At 39.4% G+C, this 27,304-nt stretch overlaps 1 protein-coding gene across 1 annotated transcript in view; it reads left to right on the top strand.

Moving 5' to 3' along the window:
* ACTR3 (actin related protein 3) overlaps window positions 1-13,342 on the top strand; it is a 35,958-nt gene extending 22,616 nt beyond the window's left edge. Inside the window, exons 4-12 of the mRNA XM_083490821.1 lie at window positions 1,170-1,280; window positions 2,708-2,803; window positions 4,915-5,022; window positions 6,064-6,207; window positions 6,873-7,046; window positions 8,222-8,314; window positions 10,101-10,226; window positions 11,874-11,957; window positions 12,407-13,342. Of these exons, the coding sequence (XP_083346947.1) occupies window positions 1,170-1,280; window positions 2,708-2,803; window positions 4,915-5,022; window positions 6,064-6,207; window positions 6,873-7,046; window positions 8,222-8,314; window positions 10,101-10,226; window positions 11,874-11,957; window positions 12,407-12,502 (1,032 nt within the window). The 3' untranslated portion in view covers window positions 12,503-13,342. The remainder of the gene's footprint in view (window positions 1-1,169; window positions 1,281-2,707; window positions 2,804-4,914; window positions 5,023-6,063; window positions 6,208-6,872; window positions 7,047-8,221; window positions 8,315-10,100; window positions 10,227-11,873; window positions 11,958-12,406) is intronic.
* Window positions 13,343-27,304: the final 13,962 nt, after the last annotated feature.

Below are 27,304 nucleotides of genomic sequence, written 5' to 3'. Positions count from 1 at the left end.
TAGAAAATGAAGAAGGTTGTGTTATCCTCAGGAATGTACAGTGGTACCTCGGGTTAAGTACTTAATTCGTTCTGGAGGTCCGTACTTAACCTGAAACAGTTCTTAACCTGAAGCACCACTTTAGCTAATGGGGCCTCCTGCTGCTGTCGTGCCACCGGAGCACAATTTCTGTTCTCATCCTGAAGCAAAGTTCTTAACCTGAAGCACTATTTCTGGGTTAGCAGAGTCTGTAACTTGAAGCGTATGTAACCTGAAGCGTATGTAACCTGAGGTACCACTGTAATTCTAAAGTTTGGAAGTCACAGCAGAGAAGGGCCATCACTTGGGTCACAGCCATCTTGCTGAAGAAATGGTCCCCTGGTCACATTCTGTGACTAAACGGCCACATTTGTGTTCAAGTCACTAGAAAAAAACTTAGCCAAATGTCATAACTCAGAACCAGCATGAAACATTACCAAACAAAATGGTTATCTCCCACTTGGACTACTGCAGTGTGCTCTATATGGGCCTACCTTTGATCATCCAGCTCTCTTTGAATTAAAAGAGGAACAAATGATCTTAATGTGAAAGATCCTTTTAGGCAGTGAAATAGCATAAATCAACATGAAGAAGGTGAGTTGTGTCACTAATTTTTTTGGTGGGGCTCTTCACCTAAATAGTTTTGTGCTTGTCCTCCTCATTCAAGGAATCCAGTGTTTTGTTTTTTTCAAAACTGTATAGTAAAAGTTATGTTGTATCTTAGTTACATCAACACTGCATCCAGAAACTAAATAATTATCAGTGGAATTTGGCCGTTATGTTTCATTGTGAGTTTCCCAGAGGTTGCTAATGGGGGTGAGTGAGATGTTAGATTAAATGGACCCTTACTTGGATCCAACAGGGCAGGTCTTATGATTCTTTGTTAAGTTGATATTCAGCTGAGCAGCATATCTGTGTAAAACATAGTTGGGATATAGAGTACTGTTGTTTTTATCTAGGATGTTTGAAAAGACTGAGATGTAGTCCTTAAATCCTACACACAAGAATAAGTATGTTGAACAATTTATACGCTGAGCAAATACCTTGCAGACTAGTTATTTTGATCTTCATGCAGAATTATATTTATGTAGCTCTAACGTAACTTAAAATGCCTTTAAAAAAACCTCTTTTAATTGCAACATTTTCAACAGTGGCCCATCCGTCATGGAATAGTTGAAGATTGGGATTTGATGGAGAGGTTTATGGAACAAGTAATCTTTAAATATTTAAGGGCAGAACCTGAAGATCATTATTTTCTATTGGTGAGTACAGCCTATCTTCTATTTTTTAAGCATTCACAACCTCTTCTCAGCACATAGTGTAGAATAAATTTTAACTTGCAAGAGAGTTGAGGCAGAAGTAGCAGCTTGAACACATGCACGGTAGCAGTTACTGATTAAAGGAGTTTTTCTTTTTGGAGTGTTAAAAGCCACAGAGCTTCTGAATTTTGGATGACTGCTTCAGTTTCTGTTTCTTTTAACTTCTGTTTCTTTTCTCTAGAGCTGAATAATGGTGTCCTGGCAACTGCATTTTACATAAGTATTTCTCCAGTGATGCAACAGGGGTATATCTGGTGTTTGAGTAGAATTAAGACTGCTAAAACAGCTGCTGTTGCTTAGAGACAAGCATTAGTCAGTGACATTTGGTTTCTTCAACTTTTTTCTGCTGGGATTCTTAGAAAATAGGCCTTAAGTGGCCTCAAACTCACATGAGAACATTTTTGATTTTAACAAGGGGCCCAGGATCTATATGGCCCCTATGTCATATTTCAGAATTGGATGCAAATTAGCTTGTTAAATTTCTCTATTTTTATATAAAATGGTAAATGGAAAAATGAACACACAGGTACATTATTATAACAGAAGTATTGTTACATTAAAGATACTTTGTTTAATGTAGTATAGTCAACTCTAAGTATAGGCATAAGTCCTAGGCATGAGACTTATTATCCAAAACAGCAAATGAGATGCTAAACCTGTATTTTGACTAGAAATGCCAGATTAATTTGTTCTTTGTGAATTCCGATATGAATTGGTCTAACTAACCAGTCCTTCTGGAACCAGAATGTGGATTGAAACACAGTTATTATTTGGATTTGTCATGCTTCTGAATTTGTGATATAGTTCATGCTCAAACACATCAAAATGTGTATAGGAATGGGTATTTTAAGACAAAGTAAGTTTGGTAGCCATTTTGTTTAGAAATATATATTTTTGGATAATTTGTTGCAAAATATTTAAATATTTAATATTTGCCAATGTTATATAAAATAGAATATTAATGTAGAAATGGGGCGGAATGGATGAACATAAGTGAAACTGACATGGGTTAGAAATGCACTGATCTGTTGGTCCTTAGTTTTGGCTGTATGTATTCAGACTGCAAGTGAGGATTTCTATCAGCCTTCACCAACCTATACATGATACATGTATGGTGGAGTATACATACATTCTTCCCACTAGTTCATCCCCTCTGTCTTCAAGCAGCCTCTTACTTCTGTGGAGGAAGAAACCATAAACCATGTGCTGTGAAGCTCAAGACGTACTCTAATGATGTTCAGGCCACATGAGATATTGAAATACCTTGCTATTCTTTCTTGTCATTCTTCTGTTGTTGTTTTTCTACAAGTACAACTCAACTGTAAAAAGCTGTGTTTCAATTGAGCTGACTGGATGATTTTGCTTTACAGACTGAACCCCCTCTAAATACTCCAGAAAACAGGGAATATACTGCAGAAATCATGTTTGAGTCCTTCAATGTTCCCGGACTTTACATTGCTGTTCAGGTGAAACATCATTTAGTTTACAGTTGAGATAAATGTTTTAAGTAACGTTCCTTAAGAGGAGAATATGCAAACTGTTGTGCAGAAATTGGGATTGGCACTGGATTTTGAACCTATCATGTGGACTCTGACCCAAATGATCAAAAACTAATTTCTGGTTTAATCCTGCTAAAGGACAAGAACAATTCACCTTGTTCTTGGGGCCAAACTGGATGCCACATTGCGATAACCATGTTTAGAATTAAGCCTGCTGCCAAGTCTCTTTACTTTTTGCATGGTTGGATTGGTGTGGAAGCTGAATCTTACACCATCTGAACTATTCTGCCCCCTAGCTTTTTATGCTGTTTTTCTCCCATGGGTGTTCTGGCAGACATTATTTCCAGTCACAGAGAGTGGCTGCTTTTTAAAAAGTGATATATGGTGGGGAAATATGAGCAGGTTGATTTCCCCACCAGCCAGTGCTATGCTTTAAATCAATCCCCGCCTTTCCTGTTTGTCAGCTGGCACAAGGTTGTAAGCTGCTGCCATCATGTCCAATTCCCAATTGTTGTATTGCAAAGAAATACATGAGCAAATAACAACAAGCTGTAATTATTCCACAAAAGGAGTACAAAAAACTGTGTTCACGCACTAGAAGATATGATTATGGTTATGAATGTCTTAATCCTTTGAAGATACATTTCTCTGTTTCTGTTGGCTCTTTGAATTAGGACACTACACTTGTGTGGATTTCCTGAACTTGCAATAAGGCTCTCTGTTAAAGCTAAGAGATATAAATACATTTATAAACATCTATTCTAAGCAAGAAATGTCCCTTTGTAGACCTTAAAACAGAGGGTAATATTTAAAATTCATTAAGCAAAGTATTCATACCAGTGAAAATTCAATGTTAAACACATAAAGTTGTTCTGAAATTTTGTTTTGAAAAGCAGATTATGTATTTCATAAACATACATTGCCTCACATTTAATCTCTGAATAGCACTTTCCTCAGGTTTCTTTTAAAATACAACACAAAAGTCCATATGTGTATGTATAGCTGTTTAGATTTAGAGCAGCGTTGCCTTCTTTCAAAGGGGAGACAACAGCAAAATTGTTACAGGAAGAATAGTTCTGTGTCTCAGTTTGATCTATGGAATAAGATGCACTTTGCCTCTTAAGAGAAAAGTCAGATAATGATTCAGAGACTTCACCATTCAGATCTGCATATATAGTTTACTGTAAAAGCTAATCTTTTCAACCTACCGTACTTCCAGAAAACAGCTGTCGTCTTGTGTAGGCTTGTGAGGATGTGGATCCTTAACCTTTCTGTTTTGAGTGTCTACATTAGTGTTTTAGTTCCTCCTCATTATGTTCTGTTGAATGCACGGCTCTTCATTGCACTCCTTAATTTTATTGGCGATGCCTAAATTCTTCTGCAGAAGATCTGCAGCAATAATTTGACATTTCTTTGCAATAAACTGTTGAATTTAATATAATATTAGCTTAAAGAAAAGCTTTTCAGAAACACGATAATATTTTAGTACCCATAATATCCTTGGTACCAACACAGGAAAGATAAAGCCCACAGTAATTGATTGAGTATATGGGAAAATGGCTCCCTTGTCAGCTCCTGAGAAAGGGGTGCAATTTCTATGGGAAGCTCCTTTCAGAAGCCAGATCTTCTGCTGTTGCCTTCATGGTACAGAAAGGAGCTGTGCTGCAGTGATTCCTATGTTACAAGGTAATGTGAGAAAGGGCCCTGAGTTTTTAGATTGTTTAAAACTAGTGTGGCTTCAGCTATATAGTACCAGTTAGGTAGTTCCTATATATATATATATCAATGCATATTGAGATTTCCCCAAAGCTTGAATTACAATAAATTTCCATTTTTCTGGTTAACTTTTGGGTGCTGCTGCAATTATAGAAAGTAAAGTCTACCAATTTTTAATACCATTTTTAGGGTTTTTATTTCCAGTTCCTTTATTCTGTTTTCTTACTTCTTGTTTTCTTCTGCTGCATGGTGCAATGTAACTATGTTAAATGGTTTTTGCCTGATGTGGCAATCTTTGCTTGAAGACTAGGCCTTTAGGCTGGTTATGAGGTACTAAATCTCAAATTCTTTCCTTGGATAAGGCCGTCCTTGCCTTAGCTGCATCTTGGACATCAAGACAAGTAGGAGAGCGAACACTGACTGGAACGGTTATAGACAGTGGGGATGGTGTCACTCACGTCATTCCTGTGGTAAGTACACATAAATATGGGTGTGGTTTGTGGAACACCACTGCTTCTAAAACTATCACTATTATGGGAAGGATAGTCTTGGCAGCTCTGTTCAGCATTTTCCCAGTGAACTAGGTGTTATATATCATACAAGATTGTGCTAAAATTAGCATTTAGGAACGTATTCTTCTTATTTTTATTTTGGAGACAGAAGTTAGAGAAAATCTGTTGTTGTTTTTTTGCTTTAGGTTTATAATTATAGCTTGTTGAAAGTTTTTAATAATTAAATCTGCAATGCTCCCAGTATAATATATGAAGGTATCCTTCAGCTAAATCTGAAAATTTTGTGGGGTTCATTGCTTTTAAGGAAGACATGGCGATCTCTTTGGAAGTGATGCTGCCACCCCCACATTAAACAAAAATCATGCGGGCAGAAACTAAGCTTCCGGCCCTTCATCCAGTGTAGATTTACTTCCCTTATTTTCTTCCTCCTCTTACAAGCTGATGAAAGAGGAAGGCTATACTGTACCAGACTGATGATCCCCTTATATATCTCTGGCTACCATTATCTGTTTACACTATGTTAAAGACACACACCGTGTGTGTGTGTGTGTGTGTGTGTGTGTGTGTGAGAGAGAGAGAGAGAGAGAGAGAGAGAGAGATATCTTCAGAATTATTTTAAGTTTGGATCCTTTAGTTGCAGTAGTGATAAATAGCTACCAAATTTCCCCTCTTTTCCCACAAAAATAGAAGAGCTTTAATACTTCCAGTATTCATTTCATTAGGAATCAGTGTGGAGAGATTGCTTTGTGTTGTTGTAGATGATGCTTTAATTAAGTGCTGGTATAAGTTATGGCATGTAGAAAATCCACCATTATCTGTTCTGTAAAGGGAAATATCCATGCAACAGAAAGTGCGCAATTTGAGATGATAATAGACAGATGGAAACATGGGACTTGCTTGCGATATGTCCTATTCAAGTGTTCACAAATATGTCTCTAAAGTTTGTATTTGGGATTAAGTTCATTGAAGGATTTTATTATTATTATTATTTACTTTCAGGCTGAAGGTTATGTGATTGGCAGCTGTATCAAACATATTCCAATTGCAGGACGAGATATAACTTACTTTATTCAACAATTGCTAAGAGAACGAGAAGTAGGAATCCCTCCTGAACAATCATTGGAAACTGCTAAAGCGGTGAAGGTAATGTATATTTTAAAAAGCAAATAGATACTTAACGATTGGCTCAGTAAGACTCAAAAAACTGACACAGCATATATATGTTCTTTGCCACTACTGGTTTTAACTTTAACAATTCAGATCAGGTAACTTATATATTGGAAATCAAGATGCTGTCTTGGTGGTAACAAATTGCCAGTAATCTAGTTAATTCTCTGGGCTAGGAGGGTATTCTAATACTAAAAAGTACTTAGTTTTGCATAATGAAAAGTCATAATTACTTTTCTTGAGACTTTTCATGATATTTTTTTTTAGCAGCTCTATTATTACTGACGGATTTTAAATTCTAAAGTGTATGATGGTATGGTATGTAACCATGGCAATAGTACATTTGAGCATGCATTTTCCGGAGTTAGCATCTCCCAACTAAAAAACCCCCACCTAAGATAGTTTAGGCTGTCAGGTCTCAAGAATTTTTGCCTAGTGGTGCATGGAATTGTGTCTAGCGCTGAGTGCTAATTACCTTAAATGTATGCAGTTAATACTAACTGAACAATTCTCTGGTGTTTTCATTTGTTTTTGTTTTTTTTAAAGGAAGTTTCATTCCTGTTCCATTTAAACTGATCAAATATAAAACCCTAGTAGATTTTTGGGAATTTCTTTTGTAATTGTCTGCATCTGATTTCCAGGAACGCTTTAGTTATGTCTGCCCTGATTTAGTGAAAGAATTTAACAAGTATGACGCAGATGGTACCAAGTGGATCAAACAATATACTGGAATCAACGCAATCTCAAAGAAAGAATTTACCATTGATGTTGGCTATGAGAGATTCTTGGGGCCAGAGATCTTCTTTCATCCTGAGGTAAACTGGTGCAGATCTTCATAACGCACACAGAAGTATACTTTCAGTTTTATCTTTAAATCTTTAAATACTGTTGTCCTTGAATGAGTCTTGTTCCCTTGTAAGTGTGACTTATGATTGCAGCTTTCATTTCATAATGTAGGGCAGGTAGTGCCTTTCAAAGTTGGAATTAAAAGCCAGCGTACTTCCACCCCCCTTTTAAAAATAACCTTAGAACCCAATTTCTTGGTGCCGAGTTAATTATGTTGGCTTTAATGTTCAACTGAATCTGTTTTTAACTTTTGAGGGTTGTGAAGCTTTAAGGCATTTCCCCCTGCTTCTTAAATGATAGCTGAAGAAGAATCTGAGGGTGGAGGTGGGAGGGGAGATCTAGCCGTTATCACTAAAAGCCACACAACATGCTTTGTATAATAGTTTCTCTCTTCCCACTTCAAATTTGAAACCACCAATCTGGCTTCTGTGGTGAGCTGAGGGAACAGGAATAAATATTTCTTCCAGCTGATTCCCATTTTTTCATGCTGAATAAAACTGTTTGATTCAGTGCTTAGCATCTGAGATGTGTAGGCGGTCTCCAAAGTGTTCAGTACAATGCAACAGCAGGGAGAATGGAAAGGGTAAAGGGATTGGATGGCTTACATTTTCCTGAATTCCTGTTCTTCAGTATCTGTATGTGGTTGTACTTGGTTTTTTACCCTTTCATTTTTTTTATTAGTTTCAAATGATCTTTATTATTATAACACAGGACCTTTGAGAATAAGTGGTACTTTACAGAGGTACATAAGCAGGCAGATGCTGCCTCAAACTTACAGTGTAAAATAGCCATTGGGGAAGACTGTAGAGGCTGGTGAGGGAGAGACGAGAAGAAAAATTATTTTTCAGAGTAAATACTGAGTCTATTTTTTGAATTAGAATTTACCTTCAATTAAACTAGTGCTTCTTTTTCCATAGTGTTTTCCATCTTGCTAAATTCATCTCATCTAGCTTTCTTAATGCTTTCTTTAGAAATCTGCAATAATCTACACTTGCCTCTAATATGTTAAAGAGAAGGCTGATGTTTCAGTATTATGTATGGAAAACGAAACCTGTTTGTATTTGTTTTTTTTAAATGCTGCATTAAGCAATAAAATTACTTGTAAAGTAATCAGCTCTTTGCTGATACATACTTCTGTTTTTAGTTTGCTAATCCAGACTTCACACAGCCTATCTCAGAAGTAGTAGACGAGGTAATTCAGAACTGTCCCATTGATGTTAGACGTCCGCTATATAAGGTTAGTAAAGCTAAATAATGTTTGTGTGTATGTGTGAGAAAAAGAGAGAGAGGTTTTTTCAGAATATATCTCTGCCTACTTGCTAAAGAGATCTCTGTTTTTCCGTTGAAAGCACAATAATTGGCTATGTTACAAGTGTAAGAAGCTGCCTTATGCAGTCTGACAAGTGATCCACCTAGCTTAGGGTCTACACTGACTGGTAGTGGCTTTCCAGGGTTTGTGGCAGGGTGGTCCAACTTTTCATACCGAGTGGGCCTTGGGACATGGGTGGTGCTGTGGTCTAAACCACTGAGCCTCTTGGGCTTGCCGATCAGAAGGTCGGTGGTTCGAATCCCCATGACGGGGCGAGCTCCTGTTGCTCTGTCCCTGCTCTTGCCAACCTAGCAATTTGAAAGCACGTCAGTGCAAGTAGATAAATAGGTACTGCTTCAGCGGGAAGGTAAATGGCGTTTCCGTGCACTCTGGTTTCCATCAAAGTGTTCTGCTGCACCAGAAGGAGTTTAGCCATGCTGGCCAGATGACCTGGAAAGCTCTCTGTGGACAAACGTCAGCTCCCTCGGCCTGAAAGTGAGATGAGCACTGCAACCCCATAGTTGCCTTTGACCAGACTTAACTGTCCAGGGGTCCTTTATCTTACCTTTACCTTTTACCTTACCAAGTGGGCCACAATAATACTTAGACATGGAACCCCCAGACTGCACACTGCCATGTCACACAGGGGTTGGGGAATGAGGCTAAAAGTTGGTGCCCCCTCTCCAGTCCTCGTGCTGCCTTCCCAAAGCTGGGTAAGGGAGATGTGAGGCTCTGCCAGGGTCCTAGAGACCTCCCACCTCCTTCTCGAAAGCTGGGAAATCACTAACTAGGCTTTAGGAAGCAGGCTGGAGGACTCTGGGACTATGTCAAAGTCCTCATAGCTCCATTCCCAAGCCCAAAGCCTCACCCAACTTTGAGAAGGCAGTGCGAGGGCTGGGTGGGCATCAAATGTTGCCGAGGGCCACCAGAAAAGACCTTGAGGGCCGCATGCTGGACCACCCTGGTTTGGGTCGAGAGTCTTCTCCGGGTTTACTAGAAGGTGCCAAGGACTGAACTTAGACCCTTTTGTGTGCTAAGCATGTGCACATTTATCCTGATTAGCCCTTCACTAATGTATATTCAAGTGGATATTGTACATAATGGAATTAATGGAATGAAATATATTGTTAAACTATAACTAGAAATAAAATATGAAAGGGTTAGGTTGCATCCCCTGCCGCTGTTCCACTATTATAAGCAAACTTCTGCTTGTGCAACAGAACTTCTCCTTCCCCTCCTACTCTCTGGTTGGAAGACCCTCTGGAGGAGGTTTTGAGGGGAAGAAGAGTAGTTGCATGGAATGCATTTTGGCATGATCATTTAGGAACCTTTGTTGTGTTGCATAGCTTTTAAAATTGGGCTGACTCAGAACAAACATATTAAACAAGTTATTTAATAAATTTCTAGATTGAAGAAAGTGCACTTTAAGTATCTAAACATCTGTAGTAATTTGTAGTCTAGCCTTTCTTTCATGGGGTGCTCAGCTTAACACTGATTGTAAAGCCATAAAATTCTCAGGCTATCTGTAAAATTCCTATTTGTGAAATAATTTGTCTCAGTCTCTTAAATTGAGCATGCATGGCTCAAGCATTGGCCCTGTTCCTTGCTGTGACTGTTTTGTAGTCATTACAGCTGCCTTCACTCCTTATTTTCAGAAACTGATTGGTAACATCCAGTGTTGTTAAGTAATACAACTTTTGTGTGTACAATTTAGAATATTGTCCTCTCTGGTGGCTCCACAATGTTCAGGGACTTTGGTCGCCGTTTACAACGAGACTTGAAAAGAACTGTTGATGCCAGACTGAAACTCAGCGAGGAACTGAGTGGTGGCAGACTGAAGGTTTGTTTCTTTAGTTAATATGTTTCACTTGTATGTGTAGTTCGTTGTGCTAGTTTACATCACATCTCTAAATGGAATCCCATAAGAAAGCCATTAAATTGTGTCATCCTCATTTTGAACTGTATCAATCTCTTCATCTTTAATTACTGTATATACTCGAGTATAAGCCAATTCTTTCAGCACATTTTTTATGCTGAAAAAGCGCCCCTTGGCTTATACTTGAGTGAGGCGCGCCATGGCGGCAGAGGGACGAGCAGCCCAAAAGGAGCCCTTTTGGGCTGCTTGTTCTTCTTCCGCCGCTGCCGCCACCACCAGGTTTGTGGTGTGGTGTACCTGCTTATACTCGAGTCAATAAGTTTTTCCAGTTTTTTGTGCTAAAATTAGGTGCCTCGGCTTATACAGTGTTACCTTGGGTTACATACGCTTCAGGTTACAGACTCCGCTAACCCAGAAATAGTACCTCGGGTTAAGAATTTTGCTTCAAGATGAGAACAGAAATCGTGCTCCGGAGGCGTGACGGCTGCAGGAGGCCCCATTAGCTAAAGTAGTGCTTCAGGTTAAGAACAGTTGCAGGTTAAGAACAGACCTCTGGAACGAATTAAGTACTTAACCTGAGGTACCACTGTATTTGGGTCGGCTTATACTCGAGTATATACGGTACTTTCCACATTTGTGAAGGTTTCATTATGATTGCTACAGGCACTTATCCTGTCCATGATCTTGAAAACTAGTAGTGGTTTTGGAGAAGCAGCTGTTGCCACTTTTGTGGAGAGTGGATACTCCTGTTTCAGTGTTTATTGCAACAGATGGATAACAAATAGAATTTGCCAGTTTCCTCAGAAAAATAATAAAAAGCATTTATTTAAAGTCTGCTGGCAACATGAGGCTTATTAAATTATAGAACTGCTTTCAGTACTGTGTATTGTTTTTGGTTGGCGAATAAGTGCTTATATTGGAAACTACCTTTGGTTACATAAGAAGAGCCTGCAAGATCAGGCCCGTGGCCCAGTTGGTTCAACATCCTGTTCTCACAGTGGCCAACCAGCCTGAAAGCAGGATCTGAGTGCTTTACTGGCCTGACCACTTCAACTTTACTGTCCTGTACTTTCCCTCTGGCACAACAGATTGGAAATGGCAAGAGGCGTGTTATAGTGGCTTCTGTGAGAGAAGGGAGAAATATATTGAGGTGTTTTTTAGGACTTTAGTACCTGGGGAATAAGTGATTTCTAGATTCTGCCTGTTTTCAACCATGTAAACCCACAAGAAGTATCTTGTGGCATTTTTGGGAGAAAGGAAAAAGTTCACACTTGTAATATAGAGAACATTAATGGCTGACAATGATTTCCCAGGATTTCAGGTAGAGGTTTTTCTTATCACATATGACCCAGTCATTTTAGATAAAAATATTGGGACCAGGGACCTTCTGCATGCAAAGTCATGTGCTCTTCCATTGTGCTGAGAAAACATACGTATCTTGGAACCTATTCAGATTAGTGCATTTGAGAGAATTTGATTAAAAACTGTTTTGCCTCACAGTTAAATATTCTTAAAACTGGGGTTTTGCTACAGCCAGTGAAAAAAAAGAAGTGTCTGTAATGGCATTTTATTTAAAACAGTACTCTGTACTGATTTTATTTTCTCTTGTAGCCCAAACCTATTGATGTACAAGTTATCACACACCATATGCAAAGATATGCTGTCTGGTTTGGAGGATCAATGTTGGCTTCCACGGTAAGTTGACAAAAGGAAAAAGAAATCTGAAGAGAACTTTTCTCACATATATTTTGACCTGTATTCACTGTCCATGGTATATGTTTATAGGACAAGCCCAGTCATGGCGCTTTAAAAAGTGCTCCTATTTTTTTGGGGGGGGGGATACTGCCTGGAACCTTTTATAAATAGACTTTCCAAAATGTTTGTAACTTATGAGGAGCTTCCTTGAAAAATGTAAATGCATGGGGGAAGAGCTTTTTGCACTGTCTATTGTTTATCTGTTCCTAATTTTTTTCAGAAACATCTTTTTAAGGCAGTGTTGTCTTGTGTTACATAAGCTATAATGCAGGCACAAAACTGAGACAGGTGCTTTAATAACAAGTTTTAATATATCACAAGTTTAACCTAAAAGTGACAAAAATATATTTTTAGTGAAAATATTCCCTTTTATCTTCTTTCCCCCCCAGCCTGAGTTCTACCAAGTATGCCACACCAAAAAAGACTATGAAGAAATTGGTCCTAGCATCTGTCGTCACAACCCAGTTTTTGGAGTTATGTCTTAAATCTGACCTGCCATGAGTTGGATCTAGGGAGGCTGGGAGATGGAGGGTCTTTCTCAATACATGTTTGTCTGGATGGCCGGTATTAAGATAACAAAACATGACTTGAAAATAAGAAAAAAAAAGACCAAACACAATTAAACAGGAATATTTTAATAAGTGTCTCAACATGCAGATGTAGTGGGAAGCCAAAATGATTCCAAGTGGTTTTTTTTCTTTTCGATTGAATATTTGATCCTGTGCGTAAACAAAACAAAAGAAGTGGGTTTTTGTTCTTTCTGTGCCCTGATATTTTGTATATTAATGGAATATCCAAGATTTGATGGGATTTGATGGTGTGTAGATAGTCAGCTCTATAATTCTTCAATTGTACTCTTACACGTGTACAATGAGAGAGCTTGTTTATATTTCATACTTTTTTATACGTTGAGAAAAATATCAGTGAATGAAAGAAATGTAATATTTGACAAGAGAAATACCAGTGACCAATTTGAGATGAATAAAAATAATAATAATGCCCACATGAAGCTTAATCATGTGAATCTCTAGTAACTTCAAATTATGACCAATCCTAAAACTTGGGTTCCACACACAATGCAACTTGGCAAGTGCTTTTGGAACTAAGGAGCTAGAATCTTGGATTAACCGATGCCTGCTAGTGCTTTCTGATTACTCGGTGCATTTTCATTCTATTTCTTGCTTTGGGGGTGGGGGGAAGTAAAGACAAGACTGTTGGACCAGTATTGCAGTTCTGTAGTGTCATTTCTAATTACAACCAAATATTCAAGTTATCAAAATAGGTGTACTCCACCATTCCAATAAAGACACAAAAATTCTTTTTAATGTTTGTCTGAGGCCTTTCAGTCTCATTGCTTGATCGTTTGAAGGTCTCTCTCTCTCTCTAGTTTGCCATGGCAGTTATTAAATAATTTTAAGGAGACGAAAATGGAACAGGTATTGTGACACAAATATGAAAGTGGTGCATGTGTCTGTGATTTTAGTTTCTATTCAACAGCATACAGAAGTGCATATGCAATTTATAAAATGTAGCTTTCATTAACATTTACTTTCTCATTATGTTTTGGTAAACAATGCTGCTGCATTTTAGGGGTATTGTTGATTTGCTACTGCAGGATCCAGGGGGTGAATTATATGACTTCTGTATATACTGTTATCTAACAAGGAGCTGGTATGGCATGGCTGACTATACAAATATTTAGAGCAAAATATGTTGGCCTTTGTGGAGCAAACGTAGCTGCTGATCAGTGTATTGCCAACTTGGTTTTAGCCCCGCTCATTCACCTTTTGATCAACTTGAGGCCATGGGTCCTGAGCGAGAAGGGAGATAGATAAATTGGAATGTTCCCAAAAAATTAAATTGGATTTTTAAAGAGTTTTGAAATTTCTGTTAAGTGTGTGTTGGATCCAGGCTTCACAGAGGCTGATTTCTGCTGATGAGACAGTCACTTCATGGCAGGTGGGGAAGGCAAATTTCATTAGTATAACTTCATTTGCAACACCTGTGTTCCCTGAAATGCTGTTCTGCAAGATAGGAGACCTCCTGCAACAGCAAGGGAGGTGGTTCTGGGAGTTGCAGAGGAAGGTGTAATATATGAAAATCACACACGCCCTTCCTGCAGCATGAGTCTCCACAGGATACATGGGCTGTGGTGTGAGAGAGAATCACCAGAAATCAGGTGAAGGATACTTTGCACAAGCAGAGCTCCCTTCTCAGGTGATTTCCATTTGTCCCACTACCACCTCATACAACATACACCACACTGTTCAGAGGGCCCCAGACTCATTGGATAGGCTTTCCAAGAGCCACAGCGACTGCAGAGGGAAAGAAGGCCAGGGAGAAATGTGAAGTGCTTTCTGCTCAGGTAACTACCGAATATAATCTCTACTAAACACAGGTGCAATGAGCTACTTGAATAGCATTTCTGCATATGTTCTAGAAAGCTATTCCATTGGTTTGAACACTTTTATTGTATTTTCAAGTCTACAAACGAAGATGTGTGAATTTATTCTACTGAAATGTAGTTTAATGAATAATGATGTGAATCTCCTATGTGTTGCATACCAGTAGTAAAGGATGACAGTGGAATCAGCTTTGCAGAACAGTAAGATAATTTTACAACTAATAAAATGTTGCATACAGATGCTCAATATAAGATTATTCATAATGAAAACTATTTAAACAACCAGGATATCAAATTGATTCCTCAGTAACGGTTGTTTCTTGCTTCCCCCAAGAAAGCTGTCAGCTAAGAGGAAACTATGAACAATTTTTTAGGCAGAGTCCCTAAACTTCAGCATCTAAAGAGTTACCCATTGGCCTTCATGCTTGTAGACCAGCACCTTGATCTCTTCTGTCATTTTGTGTATAAAAAATACTCAACCTTAATGCATTTTATGTGGATTTGTCATATTTGCATGCCCCTTGGAGCAGGAACACTTTAAAAAAATCATGGCAATGATCTGAAAACTTAATAAGGTACAACTAGGAAGGAAAGTTCTGCCATGGCATGGCTGTACTGTACTGAATCTCTGCTAATAAGTTGTTTCTTAAGGGTGATATCTAAGACATATTCAGACTCATTGAAATCAGTGGGCTTAAGTTACCATACTTTGTGTATGACTAATGTTGACTATCACCCAACATTATGCTAGTTTTCTGTTAATCCTGCATATATATTTTTTTAAAAAAAACCAGGTGGAATTATTAACTACAAACTTTTTGTTATGAAAGGGTATTGACCCACAAGAAAAACATCAGTCAAGGACTGCAGTCTCTGGCTGGGTGAAGTCAGATTCAAAAGCATGTGGAGTTTGCAGCATTGCACAGTTGCCTTGTAGTAGTTATTTTTGCCCCACACCATCTCAGTGTATGTACCAACCCTTCTCTTGCTCATGCTCTGAGTCACCCCCTTTCTCAACACTACGTTAAATTAGGCTGAGAGTAGTAAGTTCCTAACCAGGAGCTAAACTGTCAATGGCTATATTGTCTAGTTAGAAGCCCATGGGAAGCTTGAATATTTCCATTGAAAACGAAACAAAAAACTGATTTCCCAGTGCCTTAATCAAATATCAATATTGTGCAGTATTCAGTTATCAAAAATGTGTGTACCTAAATTATGAAGCTCAATTGTTTTAGTACATTTGATCATTTGGGCTCTGACTATCTCACAACTGTAGTGGATATGGAAGCAGAGTTTCAGGTGCTAGGCAATTGCTAGGAATTGGTATAAGAGAACAAATGTGATGGTCCACATGCCTGTTGTGGTGCAAGATACAGTGATACAGTGATTTAACTAAATCCTTGTATGGGAAACTCATCATTTTCCTATAATAGGAAGGGAAGGAATCGTGTAGGTTTACACAATTCGAAAGAGATTCTTGTGTATGTATAAAAATGCATCTAATTTTTATTATAAAATATATTATTATTTAATTACCTGCCCTTCGTGCTAAGGTCCCAGGGTAGGGATTACAACATTCAAACACAATAGTAAAAACAAATTACAATCACAAGAATAAAGTGGGTCCTAAAAATACACACCTAAAGTGGCAAAAGTCAGGGTGAAGAGATGCATCTTCATTGGAAGCTGTATAATGAAGGTGTTTGATGCAACACAGGTGCATGACTTAGGGGCTACCACAGAGAATGCCCTAGGCTGCGTTGTGTGAGTTGTCTCTGTATACACACCATTGCTTAAGCTTTTGTACTTGTCAGTTTGAGATACAAAGAAGTAGCTTGAAAATGTGTGTGAGAGAAAGCGCACATTCTATATGCTTCCTGAATATTTATATATGACAAAATCTCAAACATTCAGGTCTTGTGGTTATCTGGGACATATTTGCATTCTTATGGACAAGTCCTAACAGTGTGTGGCTGTCAGTGGCAACTTCAGCAAAACTGTTAGTGAAACTTCAGTCTTCCCTGCTTAAGAAAGTGAATAACACATCATACAATTGTCATAAGGCATCATATGATGATGACAATAGGTGGGGTTATATAATACGGCAGATAAGATCAGCACAGGCTGCCCATACAATCAAAGGTATATATTGTTATTAGAGGGTTTTATTATGCTGAAAGGAATAACCCTTATGAAGATCTGTCTCTGTTTAGTTTCACTTGTGTATTCCAAATAAATGCAGACAAGATTTGGATCTTACTGACCAAACCTGTCACTTAAAGCTTAACTGGATGTGTGTTGCAGAGGGTAGCTGATACTTTATTAATCGGCTTTTGTTTCCTGAGGCAAATCAAAATTCCATTGGTTTTTGCTTATATAGAGTTTTTCTATAATACTGACATGTCCTATTAGCAAGGTCTGTGAAGAACGGTGATTACAAACCAAGTTTCTGTGCTAAAACATCAAAGTCTATGCCGAAAATACCTAATCCAAAACTATTCTTTGTTTCCTTAACTCTGTTAATTAAATTAGTGGGCATAAAGATCTGCCATATCACAATGGTACAAATATGCTGCTGTGTAATAAAATCTTGCTGCTCTCTGCTACAGGTAATCTTAACATTCATTTTTGTTATTCATTTAATGGCTGTTTGAGCAGTGAACAAAAACTCACATGTGACTAAATCTAACACTGTAAAAAGCACCTATGATACAGTAATTCAATACAGAGCCAGTGTGGTGTAGTGGTTAAGAGCGGTAGTCACGTAATCTGGGTAACCGGGTTCGCGTCTCCGCTCCTCCACATGCAGCTGCTGGGTGACCTTGGGCCAGTCATACTTCTTTGAAGTCTCTCAGCCCCACTCACCTCACAGAGTGTTTGTTGTGGGGGAGGAAGGGAAAGGAGATTGTTGGCCGCTTTGAGACTCCTGAAGGGGAGTGAAAGGCGGGATATCAAATCCAAACTCTTCTTCTTCTTCTTCTTCTAATTAACAGTACATTGGAAATTTGATGTGGCTCAGTAGACTTCTTTGAATGTCCTTAGTGTTTCCAAGGATACTAGATAATCACAGGTGTTAGAAAAACATTGTTTCAAGTCCCTACTGCTTTCGTTGAAAGTTTAAATTACCTAGTGGTATTTTAACAATCTCTATTTTCTTCTCCTCTACTTTAGGAATACTGACTTTTCCATTGTCTATAAAGAAAAAGGTTATGTTCATACTAGAACATTGCACACTGCTATCTTATCTGTACATATTTTGTAATATCTGCTGTGACTTTACATCCCAGCTGAAACTAGAAAATCTTGTCTGCAATTTTTAACCACCTTCTAGCTTGAGGCCCGGTAAATGCAAAACTCTTGGCAATCTCAGTGAAGTTGTCTGTGCTTGTAGGCGAGATTGGTTCATCATGTTTCTCCTGAACATCCATATCTTCAAATCTATTAAATACCACTCCTTATGTCAATAGTGAGACCATCTGATTGTGTGATGCCACTTTTGGCTGACATTTTAACTGGTATCAAAAAAAAGAAAATTGATAAGTCCTCTGTGTCTAAAAGGGTTTGGCATTCAAAGAAGGATACTGAAATGATGCTTCAATAATAAGCCTGAAATATTATACAAACTATTGGCATTCACATTCTATTATACATCATGTAGCCCCTACCAGAGGTATATACAGTGTACTGTGTGGTAGCTTAAGGGTTTGGTTTTTCTCAACATGGATTTCATAGTTGTAGGTGTACATGCCCTGTCTCCCACCTCATTCTGTACATCTGGGGTGGGGAATCTCCAGATACTGGACACCAACTCCCATCAGCCGCTGCCATAATGGTCAATGGTCTGAGAAGATGGGAGTTGTCATCCAGCAACATCTAGAGGCCCACAGATACTCTGTCCTTGCAATGCATGGTTGGAGTAGGATGCTAAGACACTTGCCTCCGCACTGCATGCACGGTCTACAGGCAGGCTCAATGCGAGAACCCTCTCTTGACTTTCAACTCCATTCTCTCTTTTTCAGTTGCATTTCTCTAAAGCTACCAAACTTGTTTAATGTCTTGTGCAAAGCTCTCGTCTAATTTTTGGAAGGAATATCTAAGCCTATCCTGTATGACTCTATAAAAAGTACAATGTAAGGTGTGGGAAGACAAGCCATTAAGACCTGAGGTTTGTGTGTAGCCTTGTTTTGTCTGCTAAAACACTTAGGAAATAATGATCTGGCTATGTCACTGGTGCGTCTTCTGCAGGACAGGTTTCAAATATTTGTTATCCGTACCCTTGGATGTGTAAAGTGGCTTATCGTGGATTACCTTGTTCATTAAAAGAGCACTCCTTTCCTATCCTGGTTTAAAACATTTTTGTTGAGGGCCATTTCTCAGGAATTGCATGCTTGCAATAAGCAGAGGTAAAACTAGGTGGATTTTTCATCACTGCAGTATTACGTGGCACTCCATGTGCACATACTCTAGCCCTACTCTATCCATTATCCTCTTCCCTCTATCCATTTTTGTCTCCTCTCCATTTCCCCCTTTCCAGTGACACAAATTGGAACTGACCACTACAGACAGCTCTCCCTACTTCCAACTCTCTGTCCGTTTCTGGTCTCCACTACTACATGTCCTCCTCCTCTCCTTCCAGCCCCATTCCTGGGCTCACCACATGGCAGACCCATTTTCTTTTCTTTACCCCCTCCTTACACAGTGGCATGTAATGAAGTGGTAGCAGTTATCAAAGGGCTGGTCTGGAGAGCAAGAATGGGCCTGCAGCATTCAAAGGGTCACATAGTGGTCCCTGGACTGCATGTTCCCACTACTGTTTAACATGGACAGTACAATATTCATCATCATCATCATCATCATCATCATCATCATCATCATCTTACGTATTTGTATGCCACCTTTCCAATAATTAAAACCATGCTCAAGGGAGCTTACAACATGAAATAATTTACAAAAGTTGTCAAATAAATAAAAGACATCTGAAAGTACACAACAAAATTGAAAAACTTCCACATACATTTTGAACCATAATAGGATCTAGAAATAAAGATACAAAGAATTAAATAACAAACCTTCCCACAACAAAACCCCCAGTCCAGGAGTCTGTTCAGCAGCCTCAACTTTTATGGCTGGAGTCAGTCAGGGGCCTGCCCTCACAAGTCAGGAGGAAAAAGGCCTGCAAAGTTGGGAGCAGGCCTTCCAGGACTCGCAGCCAAACTTGTCTCAAACCTGAACATCTGGGGTGAGGATTTGGCCACTTAAAAAAACCTATTGGGTGCAGGTTTGTATCAGTTTTCCTAAGCCTCTGCTTCTGCAATCATATTAACTTACAATCTGAAAATTCCTGGATGTAGTTAAAATGCTAACCGTCCAAAATCACTTCAACATTATCATGCTTCACAGCGAGGGCTTTGATCTGTCCTCAGTTATGCACATAACTCCAATCCTACCAGATATTCATTATTCATACCCCATTTCCAGTTACACCCTTAACCTGGGAGTAAACCCTATTCAACACAGGCTCTATTCAAGCATGGAGTGAGAAAATGGGGATGAGCCAGCTCTGTCCCAGCATTCTTCACAAGTTGGAGGGATAACTTCTGAAACTGGGAGCCCTTTCTACTCGTGTAAGCTCCCCACATGATTTAGGGTTCTAAGTTGTATGAGGAACCTAAATGAACAGAGTGGGCTTCTCATGACAGACAGTCCTCATTGCCGTCATTATGAGTAATTCCAACCAATTGGGTACCATATTACCCAAATATGGTAAGAGAGTTACTTCCAGGGCATATATGCCCAGGATTGCATTTAGTGAGTGTTAACATCATTTCCTATTCTTTTACATTTTCAATGTCCTTTGGCCTTTATTTTATTAAGGTCGGCAATTATTGTCTTGTGTAAGATGTTTCATTGCACATTGCCTTGGTCCTCTGAGGTAGACTTTTGTTTACTTGGATGAAATGGACATAAGCCTCTCCACACAAGTGTTGAAGAGCCTGCCAAGAAATGTGTAAGAGGTTTACAAGCATTATAGCCCTATGTGGATTACCATCATGCAGAAGTGACTAAACAGTATAGGTATGAATTGAGGGATAGGTCTCCGCACCATAGCTACAGCACCAGTAACTAGGAGAGGAGGAATGGCAACTAAAAACTAACACAAAGCTTGTCTTGGTTGTTTGCATTGCTGAACTTCCCCATAAAGGTAAAAGGTAAAGGGACCCCTGACCATTAGGTCCAGTCGTGGCCGACTCTGGGGTTGCAGCGCTCATCTCACTTTATTGGCTGAGGGAGCCAGCGTACAGTTTCCGGGTCATGTGGCCAGCATGAGTAAGCCGCTTCTGGAGAACCAGAAGCGTTTACCCTCCCGCCGGAGCGGTACCTATTTATCTACATGCACTTTGATGTGCTTTCGAACTGCTAGGTTGGCAGGAGCAGGGACCGAGCAACAGGAGCTCACCCCATCGTGGGGATTCGAACCACCGACCTTCTGATCGGCAAGTCCTAGGCTCTGTGGTTTAACCCACAGCACCACCTGCATCCCTTGAACTTCCCCATAATTATCACTAAATAAGATGGCCAGTTGTATTCACCCACGGTGATCAAGATTAGTCAATGGCCTTATTCCCAAGTGGGCTTGTGTCTTGTGAGAATGCCCACCTTTTATCTGCTAATAAGCAGTCTGTGGCTTTGGTAGTTTTAAGGTCCTCTTTTGTGGAAAGTGGCAGAGAGGCACTCTGTTCTGTAAATTTAGTACTGAGCAAGTCTTTGGATGTTGCTGTGAATTTCTACCTGAACCTTGAAATATCCTTGTCTCCCCCACCTCCCAAAGTCAGTCTAGAAGAGCTAATATTTCTAAAGATAGAAATTAGGAATTTTATTCTCATAAGTCTAAGAATAACAATGAACACCTCAAATCAAACACCAGTATCATGTCAAGGGAAATGGTAAATAGAAACCACTTAAAAATAGCAAAAGCATGTCCTGGAATAGTAATTAGTACTGCACAGGAAGGAGTTATGAATATATAGGCATAAGCTTTCCTTCACACACAGTTTAAGATAACGACACCTACCTATGTTATAGGACAGAAATTAACCTAATTATGTTTGCCTTGTTCAGATTATTATTTCAACAGTTTAGGAAAGTGATTTCTAAGTTGATATTTTTCATATATATAATGTTTCACCAGCTATTCATTACATCACTGGAAATACAAATGCATCCTGGTCCAGATCTGTTAATTTTCTTATGGTATTTGCAAAGTAATTGCACTCAGAGATGTTAAAAGACTCCCTCCATCTCATCTTTCATTTCAGCAAGACCAGTGCTGCAATATCAGCAGCAAAGTACCTTGTGTTGTCTACCTAGGAGGGAACATGATCCTGTGGTGGCTACAGTCCATTCTACAAGGATAGAGCTGGAATGTAGTTCTGAAGGTCTTCTGTTCTCTCTCCTTGACCTTTGGGTTGCCCAATGTGGGGAAGGTTTTAATGAAAAAATACCCTTTTTAAAACCAACGTAGTCAAATATCCAAGGGGAGAAGGAACAAGAAGGAAATTATATATGTGATGTCTGACCCTCCGTGCATCCGATGAAGTGGACTCTTAGTTCATAAAAGCAACATGCCATAATAAAATTTGTTACATCTTTAAGGCATGACATGACTCTTCATTGTTATTGCTACCCATTGAATTCTCACCTCTCCTGAAAACTTATGGAAAATCCTAAGAGGTCAGTGGCTCTACTGTCAGAAGTACAGTCCTTAGGTTTCCCTTAGAAGAGAAAATGCCAGTTAAACCAGATTAAGCCTATAGTGAAGGAATGTTCTAAATTTATCTGCTTTACAGAAAGCAAAACCTTCCTACAAAGAGCAAAATTTCAGTAGATGGAATGCAAGTTCATGTTGAAATACTTGAAATACTCTGAAATACTTGAGTATTCTCAATCCTATTTATAGTAAGGTGAAAACACTCTTCCAGGCACTTACCAAATCAGTAACTGAAAAAGATAGATGACACAATTAAAATATACCAGGATAGATAGGCACCAGAATAGAGAGAGTGGCTGGAATGATGTCACATTAAATTATGATTAAGGATGGAAATTAACCAAGTTAGACAAAATGGCATAATTTTAAATTTGAAATAAATCCATCAGTTCAAGTTGATACTTAATTATAATATTTACATATCATCCAATATCAAAAGTTCTCTGGCCCATTTTGTAAGTTAAAAAACTAAGAACAAAAAGTATTTTTAAACACCTTAAAAACGCAAAATCTAAAACACAATAAAACGGGCATAATAAAGCCAAAGTAAAAACCAGTGCAAGGGGCTCAAATTCTATCTGTTGTCAAAAAGGCAAGCTTTAAAAACTCTCCCTTTGTCTATTGTAAGTGCTGTACCTTGATGGCTAGTCTCTTCTTGCTGCTTGGAACCACATCACAGAAACTGCCTTTCAATATTGGCGGAAATAAGCCCCAGTTTAGCTCTCTTTCACTAAAAAGATTGTGTGATATATGAAAATGCCTTCCTGCATAGCAGTGAAATGCTCTTCATGCTTACTCAGAATTGGGGCCTTCTGCATTTAGTAACAGTTCACAAGTACTGGTACATGTGCACAGGATTGCTACTTTGGAAAGTTTTCATCACCCTTCTAACTTTGGAGAGAATCCTGCAGGACAGGCTTGGGAAACACAGGCCCTTCAAATGTTGTACGACAGCTCCCATCAGCTGAAGCCAACACACAATAATCTTTACAATAACCCTGCACATAAGGCTACACACACATTTCAGAGAGAAGGGTGAGATTGAGAGAGAGCATATTGGGTTTACATAAAGCCTGTGCCTAAACTGAAATTTAAACTGGGATTTCTAAGGCACATAGGAGGGTCCAGTGCTATTAGCCATTTATTTACAGTGGTACCTCGCAAGACGAATGCCTCGCAAGACAAAAAACTTGCTAGACGAAAGGTTTTTCCGTTTTCGATTTGCCTCGCAAGACGAATTTCCCTATGGGCTTGCTTCGCAAGACGAAAACGTCTCGCGACTTTTTTTCTTTGTCTAAAAACAAAGACATGTTTTGTTTATAAAGTTAATTTATTTTCCCTTAAATTTTTGAACTGCTCTTTACAGTATGTGTGACTTTAAAGAGCAGTTAATAAACTGTTGTTGTACCAAATTTGGCTTTGTTTGGACTTTTTTTGACCATAGGAATGCATTAATTGATTTTCAATGCATTCCTATGGGATTTCGTGATTCGCAAGACGAAAAATTCGCTAGACAACAAAAATTGCGGAACGAATTAATTTCGTCTTGCGGGGCACCACTGTATATAGGCTGCAATCCTAACTGCACTAATCTGGCAGCAAGCCGCATAGAATTCACAGGTCTTACTTCTGAGTAGACATAGTCTTGCACTGTTGTTTATTAAACCTGTATTCCGCCCAAAGGTTCCTAGGGCTGTAATAATAAACCAAATCTATAAATCCCCCCAACACACACATTAAAAAATCCTGCAGCATCTCTCTCTTACATCACCCAAATCCATAAACTGCTGAAAATAAACCCATCTTAACCAGATAGATGGTAAAAGGCGTATCTGGATCTCTACAGGGTGGTAGTTCTATGTCCAGGGAGCCACAACAATGGTGAGGGTCTTGTTTTGCATTGCCACACCACAAGCTATGAATGTTGATGGAACAACAACTTTCCCATGGAATTTAAGGCATAGGAGAGCATGTAACAGGGGAGGTGATCCTTCGGGTGGAGCTGTATTGAACTTTGTAGACTGAAGTCTACAAAGCACCTTGAATTGGGCCTGGGAGCAAATAAGAAGACATGGGATAGATATTGCATGATCCTGTTTCAAACTGCCTGTCAGGAACCTAGCTGCCACATTTTGCACCAGCTGCAGCTTCTGGGTCATCTTGAAGGGCGCAATGGCAATAGTTAAATCAATAGGTCACCAGAACATGTAACGCCATAGCAAAGTGATCTTGGTTCAGAGAGGGCCCTAGTTGGCTAACCAGCCAGAGCTGGGCATAGGTGTCTATTGCCACTAAGGTCACCTCACCTGTGGCTTAAGCGACAGTGGTGCCTCCAAGGACACCCCCAAGTTACAAACACACTCCGTTAGGGGAAACACAACTCCATCCAGAACGGGACATTTTCCCCACTCCAGTGGGGGGAATTCAGTATTCCACTGTTCTGATCAAGCAACACAAGCATTTCTACTTACCAGACAGAATGATCTGCTTCTCCTCCCTCATGTATTGTTCTCCTGATTCCCCAGAGCAGATTTGGGGGAGGTGTGTGGGGTGCATGCGGGGAGGAGTGGGGTGAAGCCCTATTGTGCTAATGGGAGTCCTTGCTTCCACTAGCATGCTGGGTTAGTTGACTCTGACCCCACATTTCTGCCGCATCAGTTTTCAGCTTTGGTTGATTGGTCACCATCTGATGCACTGCTGTCTCCAGGCATTAGCACAATATCCGCAATGGCACTCCTGATGACAACATGTTCTAAATCTCCAACTGACAGCTCTCAGTGGCTTCACATATATATTGAAGAGTAACAGGGGCAGAGTGGCGCCCTGTGGGACCCCACAGCACAAGTGTCAGAGGAAAGAGCAAAAAATCTCCCAGTGCCACTCTTTGGCAGAACCATTGTAATACAGTAGCCACAACCCACAGAACTGACACCATGATCGATGGCACTGAAGGCCACAGAAAGATGAAGGAGAACCAGCAGGGTCGTATTCCGTCTCCCAAGAAATGTCACCCATCAGGGTGTCCCAGACCATTTCAGTACCAAAGCCAGATTGAAGTGGGTCTAGATCAGTGGTTCTCAACCATTTTTTGGCCATGCCCCACCTAAGCATCTCTAAAATCTGATCCCACCCCCCACATATAATTTTTAATATTCAAAAAGAGAACTGTTCATGTGGAGGAAGTCTAAAAGGCCATTAACTGTTAATAACTCATTCTCGAATTGGTCCCCTATGAGGCGTGTGTCCCACGTTGGGAACCACAGGTTTAGATAATCAGTTTCAACTCAATGTATTTAGAGTTGGCTGGTCACCACCCTCTTCAATCAACCCACCTCACCCCAAGAAGGGGACATTTACAACCAGACAGTAGTTACCTAGTACCTTAAGGCCCCGGGACAACCATGTGAAAAAGGGTCTCACCACTGCCACCTTCAGGAGTTGGGAGTCTCCCCTCTCTTAGCTGCAAATGACCTAGAGAGAACTAGACACTGCTACTTCAAGTGCTTATGTACCCCTATCCACCATAACACAGTAAGCTGTCAGATCTAATTTATATTAACAGAATGCTTTGCCGCTTTGCCACAAGGAATCCATAGCTAGGTTACAAACCCATGGAACCAGACACTTAGAGTACATGGTCCCTTGGAGCTGAGTCCTACTGTGTACAGTGGAGCTTACTCCTAGATAGATAGGCAAGAAGCTGCAGCCTTAGGCCAAGTTCTCAGGCCTAGTTTAGTTCTATTTAGTTCTGCTATTTAACTATATCCCGCCTGTCTTCCATTAAGGGACCCAATATATTAAAACTATATATATCTGCACTGTCCTCTACTTCCCATTTCACATAGTTAAGGAATGCCCTCCAGGTCTCCAGAGATACTTGTGGGGAGGACACAAGTGACAGAAATGGAAAGGAGTGGATGGGAAACTTGCCTTCCTTGAACTGATACCGAAATCCAAACCAAAGTGTTTAAAGCTCTAGCATTTCTTTTGTTTGTCTTGGGATATTTCTTAGGAATTTCTCTATTCTTCTCATTCAAGTTGTTCTTATTTGTTTTGCGTGGCAAGATAAAACTACCTGTCAGCATCAGTGAATTAGAACAGCCTCTGATTTTCTGTGTTTCTTTTGGCTTGAATGGCCTTTTCATTTAACAAAGGAGGAATCGGTTTTGCACACACTTTATAATCAAGCACTGCCTAGATTGTTGTGTTTTCTTTCGAAGAAAGATAGCTTTGGCCCTTGAAGCAAATTTGCACCGCACCAAATTTTAGCGAAGGAACAATAAAATATTTTACCAACATTTTAACTGGTAGTGTTTGGGGCATGTCACCAGATCTGAAGAGACAAAGCATAGTATTCTACACTTCAAATCACTCTTCTAGATTTTGTATGCAGTGTATATAGTTCACATATAGGCCAGAAAATTGAGCTCTTCTTTGCCAGTAGCAGTAAGATAACATAAAAGTGGTTTCATTTTGCTTGTTTGGAAACAAAATTCCCTGAATGTATTTTTAATAAAAAAGGCTTATGTTGCAGATTGCCACAAAGGATAACAGACTGTTCTATCATGTATTTCTTTTATGGTTGTGTTTTACTGCTGCTATTACCTTATGGGTACCTTCGATTTTTTTTTTTTTTAAATTGTGCCCACAATGTAGGTACTTTTTCTTACGATTTGCTGTCAAGTCAATAAATATTTGTGGAGCTCCATACAGATATTTGTATACAATGCCCCTTCTGAGCTCTGCAGTTGTAAAACCCATAATGCTAGATGTCACCAATTATATTATAGAACCTGATTATGTGTGATCATTCTGTGAAGCAAAAGAAACAGGACAGTGTCTGCCAAACAGAGTGGATTCTGAGAGCACAGAAGCTGGATTGTAGTTGTTTGCCTAACATAAAAAAATGGTTGATCATATATGTTTTTAAGTTATTCTGAACCCTTTGATTGGAATACATCCCAAAACTAATTAATATAGCCCGGGAAAGATAGTGCATATTTTATGGCTTGATCAAACAGAGCTTTGTGTGTGTGTCCCAATTAGATGCAGGCCCAAAAGACCACATTATGCCCTTGAAATGTCATCTTCGCTGATAATAGGAGATGTACGAAT

Source organism: Podarcis liolepis (genome assembly GCF_965112155.1).
Source record: "Podarcis liolepis genome assembly, chromosome: 1".
Lineage (NCBI taxonomy): Eukaryota > Metazoa > Chordata > Lepidosauria > Squamata > Lacertidae > Podarcis > Podarcis liolepis.
The sequence above is the reverse complement of the archived record's forward strand: the minus strand, read 5'-3'. Positions and strand labels throughout refer to the sequence as shown.